Raw genomic sequence first — 6,040 nt, forward strand, 5'->3', positions numbered from 1 at the left:
CTATACTTTAAAAGTATATGCAATAATTAAAAGCTGATAAACATAAGTAAGATTCATGTTAATAGTAATTTTCTTTAATAAAACACATTGTAATACACAAACTATATGCTAGTTACACAACAAATACATACCCGTGCACACAACTTGATGTGCAGTGCATCTTGTAATATATATATTCAAAGAGACGCCATGTATCCGTAGAAAGCATATTTGTATCTGCATAATATTCGTCTGCACCATAATTTTGACCCAGTAAGTAAAATCATACAACCACAACTGCACCGCCACACTACCAATGTTTTTTCAGATATAATTATATTTTATAAAAGCAAAATTGGATTAGACATACTACACTTATGTTTAACTAAAAACAATCAGTTTATAAAAAAAACTATCGATCGATCTATAATACTGTATTCAGGATATATCATCTAATTGTATAAATATTTTTATTAACATGGCAATCTCTATACTAAGGGTGATTGTTTGAGTTTTTCGCAAAAAAGTTAAATAGCATGTCTGCAAACAAAAATAATTTATGGATAAAATTTTTATATATGTATTTTTAGCGATCTAAAAATCAATTTTAGAAATAAATTTTAATGAAAAACCTCCAAAATTAATTTCGAATTTAAGATTGAAAATTCAAATTTTAACATATAAACGTGTAAGCAGAAGCAAAAGAAGGGGTGCTAAGTTGCTAACATATACGTGGCTCTTCTCTTCTGCACCTTAATATACCTTATATGTTCCAACAAAACTTATATTTTATTGTTTAATTTAGAAAAAAACAAAGTTATTTCAAAATGTAATAAGTAATAGGAGACTAACGGTACTATGGAACTCCTTGTTTGGTAGTTGGCCAGTAGCATCTATTTCCATCGTTTCACCAATCTAATACTGCTCCCTTCTTTTATATTGCAAATTTATATATTGATCGGTGTGTATTATTTATATATATTTAGATTTATTAGTATATATATAAATCTTATGTGTTCTTTTTACACTGCTACCGATAATAACACGACAGTACTAAACCATGACCGACACTAAGATGTACTCAGGTACTCCTAGTTTCCTACCCGCCTAATTTGGACGGTCGTTGTCATCCATCGCATATGTGAGCTTCTAAACCCAATCAAACACGACAGATTGAAATACGACGTGAAAACGATACAAAGCATCCAATGTGGGCACTGTTTGGCCTGCAAACCCTCCCAAATGTTCTCCCTTCAACATGCTTAATTAACCGCGGCCTGCAACGTCCAGACAACATCCCTCCCCTCTGCTGCTCTGACTCGGCTCAGTTCCAGTATCCAGACTAAAAAACGCACGTACCACTCGAGCCAATCCCATACGCCTGGTCTGTGCCGGCGCGCGCGGCTCTGTTCGCCGTCACGGAGCCGCAGCAAAGGCCAGCAACCGCAAGCCTCGTCTCCTGATCGATCTCCTCTGCTTAATTCTCCGGTGCTTCCTCTTCGGGACGGCCGTGGTGTGGGTTCGGTGGGACTACGACATGGGTGGACTGGCCGTGCAAGAGAGCGCAGCTCCATCTGTGGAGCTGGAAGGGACGGCGAGGCCCCCGCCGCTGCTGATGCTCAAGGAGTGGATGGAGCTGGAGTCCAGCGCGGAGCTCTCCCGCGACGGCTTCGGGTGGTGCTACCCGCGGCAGCTCGCCGCTGAGCTCCGGGGAGGAAGCGGCAGGCGGAGGAACGGCGCCGTGATCGAGAGGGTGTCGGCCGCGGTGAGGGCAGCTCTGTTCCCGCCGCCGTCGGCACGGGAGGGAGGAGAGTCCGCGTTGTCCAAGACCTTCTCGAGGAGGCTGAAGCGGGGGTTCTGGAAGAAGCGGAAGGGGGAGGGGGAGGAGGGGAGCAGTAGGGTGGAAAGCTGCGCTGCAGCTGCAGTTAGTGGAAGGGACGATGGGTCGTCGCCGGCAATGTCGCCTAGGAGGAGGAGCTGGGAAGGTGGCCACGCAGGTGGCGTCGGCGCCCGTCTGGGCCATCAAGAAACTCAGGTGGATCAGTTCGCTCCCGACTCTCGGCAATCTGGCGCTAGCTGTTGATTGCTTCCTGAAAGATTACGCTTTTTTCTTCCGTATGTTCTTGATCTTTCCCGATTTAAATCACTTCCTAATTCATCGCAAAACTCTGTTTTTGTTTTTTTTTTCCTCTAGAAACAGATCGTAAGAATGGAATGCGAGACAACGTGCCGCTTGGACGAGGAGCTCGAAGAGGGGCAGCGGCTGAGCCCAGTTTCTGTCATGGACTTCCTCAGCCAGGATGATGAAGATGACGGCGAGGTCGAAGAGGGCAACAGCAACAGCGACTACGACGACGGAGACGGAGACATTGCGTCGCCAACGTTCCAGCAAAGCCTGGCCAACATTCGAAGTAAGCCCTTTTACGGTAGTAGAGTATTCCATTTGGCTTCATTCTGAAGTGATTTCCGTTGACCCGATTTGCGAAGCATATCTACTTTTTTTTTTCCCACCAAAAGAGAGAAAAATACGCACGTAGTACTTGTTTCACCCCGTACGTGTGTCTTACTGTCTTGTGCAATGCTACTGCTTCTGATCGAATGATCTAAGGCAGTAGAGGAGACACGTACAGCGTGATGCACCTTGTCAGGTGCACACGATTCCTTGGCGTATTAGCCTCACGGTGATAAAAATGTTGGTGGCACATTGCTATCAAACTTCTTTATCTACGCATTGGCCACTGGTCTTGCGCATGAGCTAATTAACCTTTGGGGTGGTAGTGTCTTGGTGGCCTACGAAATGAAGGGGAAAACGCGACGTTGATAGCCGAACGGTATGTATAATGCGCAGAGAATACATGGTTGCGTGAGAAAATTGTACCATTAGTGCATTAAACAAGCAATATCTTGGCCCAAGTTGACTCAGAGGCTTTGGATGCCAGTATACCACCAGAAGAACAAAGTACACTGCACAGGATGTCGTATTCTAGTGCAATTTGCAAAGCGCAAACGGAAAAGGATAGGACCGAACAATAATGGCGTTAACGATTAAACAATAGTCGTGTTTCTGGTTGATGTGAGGTGTACCATCTATGCGGTGCTAATATTTCTGCTTTAGCTTTAACAGAAAAGTAGTATTTTTTTTAAATTCAAAAGGTAGATTGAATACATATTTAAGATGAGTAGAATAATCTTAACGGTGGTATTAGAAAGCTAAAATATAACCTTCCATCATTGCGTACTTAAGATAATATACGTTGGAATAAAATGCTAGTAGCTAATTATATATCACTAGTGTGCAGATAAGCATAAACTTGGCCCATTTTGACATCGGTTCGTTGGGCTCATAACAGAGGTTAGGTTTCAGTTAGGACCTAAGACCATCACCAAAGTTCCTCAAAATCCTCAATTTTTTTTCTTCTCGGTTCTCCGATCAGACTTTTAACTTTATGATAGTTTGATGTTTTCAAGATAAATTGACTCACAACAATAAAAAAAAGTCAACACTTATCGATAGAAACGTATACAGAAAATCACCTTTTTCCCATGTGTCGCTCTCTCCTCCCCCGCGGCACATTGGGAGGGGTACAACTTCCCGAGTTATGCAGAGCGAGATCCCCAGGGTTAGGGATTGCAGTGTGTGACGTCTGTTTACGGCGATTGTTGGAAATAGTTTTTACCTAGAAACCCAATATTTTAGAATTGAAATTCATATCGATCTTCTGTTGGGTGCTCTAGGCCTCGTGTCCATGGATGGGAACTGTTCAACACCTTTGTATCAACAGAGAAACAAAACTTAAATCATCCAAACAATTGTTGGCTTCCATCACGACGAAAATCAGTTGTAAGCAGGCAGTAATTAAGCTTAGTTTGCTACGTACTACTAAATCCGTCCCAAATGCAGCTATCTAGCGTACGGTCAATGGAGGGAGCATATTATAGCGCTAACAGTGCCAAGAAGTGAGTGACGGGCCACAACCAATATAACGTAGTAGTGCTGAGTCCGGTGTATTTTACTGACAGCAAAATTTAATTCACACCGTTGATCTATTTTTATCGGACGACTGTGATTAAATTATAATATCAATATATTAATTGTAGTAGAAATTTGAAGGGATAATATCTCCCTTTTTATTTTGGTCTTTGTCTCTTTATTGCAAAAAATAAAATTACAAAATACTACTGATCAATTAATTAACAAAGTATAAAAATAACATTTTTAATCAATGACTGAGATTAGTTTTACTGGTAGTATAATATCAGTACAATACACCGGAGAGTTGTCGAACGTAGCAATGTAGCATCGGTTGTTCTGTGTGGGGTCTGTTCTTCGCCATGTTGTCATGCCAAATGATCAAATGATGGCATTGTTTGGGCACTTTTGGCTTTAACTAGGACTAAGGAGTACTATTTATATTCTGAAAAGGAGCACTTGGTATATATATTAACGATTGGACCAACCGACTTTTATGAAACAAGGCAAGGATCGAATGAGTGATGCATGCAACTTTTCTTGAAAAGATGTTGTGAGTACGTCTCACAAAAAAAAAAAACTATTCCATCGGCACACTCATTGTTCAACAAATTTTGTACTCGTAGCACTCATTCGATCCGTTCTTACCCCTTTTATTTTGAATCACTCAGTTAATTTGCTTTTGCATATCATATATAGTTTGTGCATATCATATATAGTTGGTTCACCATTGCATCGACTACAATCAGTTGACGGTTAAAAACTTCGTTTTACAGGGGTAAGTCAGCAGCTACTGCAGAAAATTCGACAATTCGAGCAGCTAGCCGAGCTTGACGCATCCGACTTGGACGACGCCACGACGGCCAAGGAGGACGTTCTCTGCGAAGCGGCGGATTCGGACTCTGTCGATGATGATATCGAAGAGGCGTTTGTGCAGGACCTGCTCGACCTGCTGGAAGCGAGCTCTCCTGGGTCCACCCGCTCCTTCCAGAAGCTTCTAGTAGATTTCTTCTACGACGGGTTGCCACCTCGGAAAGGAGAAAGATTGGACGGCCCGGATAGAGCGAGGCTGCTGCTGGAGACTGCTAAGGCATGGTTGGATGGTCAGGATTTCTCGGCAAGATTGGACAGGAAGGCAGAGGTGGAAGAGATTGAGCGGCTCGGGCGGTGGAGATGCTTCAAGGAGGACGAACAGGGCCTAGTGACCGTTGATTTGGAGGATGAGATCTTCTCGTCACTGATCGCAGAATTGGTCAGAGAGTTGGGTTGACTGCTAGTGCTGCGGCTACGAGAGGGCTTCTTCGGAACAGGTTGAAACAATCCAAACTGCACGAGCTGGACCGAAAATCTTTGACCTACAACTCTACTGATCACCGTAATCACAAGAAGTATGGCTGGTGACTGGTGACATCAAGGCAGAACCCCACGGGCACTAATTAATCTTAGAATTGTTTTTTGTTTTGACAACTTAATCTTAGAATTGTTGGTTGACCATAGAGCACGTTTGAGTAATCCTGCGATAGTTGTAGGCTATGCAAATCCTTGGAAGTGTATCTGGCGATCTGTGTGTGTAAATTCCGCTGGTCCATTAGAAAACAAATGCGCTGACACATCTTGTTGTAGGAAATCACGTATTTTAAAAGTTCGAACAGAAGTAATGCTTTGAACGTAGATGATTCTGACGATATATTGTTTCAAAATTCCACCTTTTCAGGCAGATCCTCCCACAAAAATCGCAGAATACAAAATCACCAAAAATTCCTTGCCACGAGGAGCGGTGATGAGGGCACTAGTATTGAAGTCGTAATGGCAGCCTGGCGACCAGTATGGTTGGTATTTGGCCCAAAGCGGGCGAGAACATGGAAAATGTACACGCTGACACAGATGACCCTATGGCTGTTTGGGAAGCTTTCAACCGCCGTAGCTACTAGCTACTCCCAAAATCTTCTAACTCCTCCAAACAATCAAGATTCTTTACTTAATTTTGAGAATTAGTAGTCGTAGAAATCATAAAATGAAACAGAAGTAAAAAAGGAAAACAGTGTTTTTCTAAATTCTGATAAGCCGGCCTCTTACTAGCTAGGGTTAAGA

General features: G+C 42.8%; 1 protein-coding gene across 2 annotated transcripts; it reads left to right on the forward strand.

Annotated features, from left to right (window-relative positions):
- Positions 1 to 1,294: 1,294 nt before the first annotated feature.
- LOC107304062 lies at positions 1,295 to 5,649 on the forward strand. 2 transcript variants are annotated; one of them, XM_015836373.1, is made up of 3 exons: positions 1,295 to 2,014; positions 2,174 to 2,390; positions 4,726 to 5,649. In XM_015836373.1, the coding sequence occupies exons 1-3, from the start codon at positions 1,517 to 1,519 to the stop codon at positions 5,217 to 5,219; spliced, it is 1,209 nt and encodes a 402-aa protein (XP_015691859.1). In that variant the 5' UTR covers positions 1,295 to 1,516; the 3' UTR covers positions 5,220 to 5,649. The 2 variants fall into 2 exon arrangements, with proteins under 2 accessions (XP_015691859.1, XP_015691860.1); XM_015836374.1 differs by having other exon boundaries at positions 2,180 to 2,390.
- Positions 5,650 to 6,040: the final 391 nt, after the last annotated feature.

Source organism: Oryza brachyantha, chromosome 4 (genome assembly GCF_000231095.2).
Source record: "Oryza brachyantha chromosome 4, ObraRS2, whole genome shotgun sequence".
In the NCBI taxonomy this organism is placed as follows: Eukaryota; Viridiplantae; Streptophyta; class Magnoliopsida; order Poales; family Poaceae; genus Oryza; species Oryza brachyantha.

Bases quoted from the DNA above. Each gene is read 5' to 3' on its own strand.
- LOC107304062 (XM_015836373.1), top strand. From the start codon at position 1,517: ATGGGTGGACTGGCCGTGCAAGAGAGCGCAGCTCCATCTGTGGAGCTG. The intron at 2,015-2,173 runs GTGGATCAGTTC...TTTTTCCTCTAG, and splicing joins TGGGCCATCAAGAAACTCAG to AAACAGATCGTAAGAATGGA. The intron at 2,391-4,725 runs GTAAGCCCTTTT...TTCGTTTTACAG, and splicing joins AAGCCTGGCCAACATTCGAA to GGGTAAGTCAGCAGCTACTG.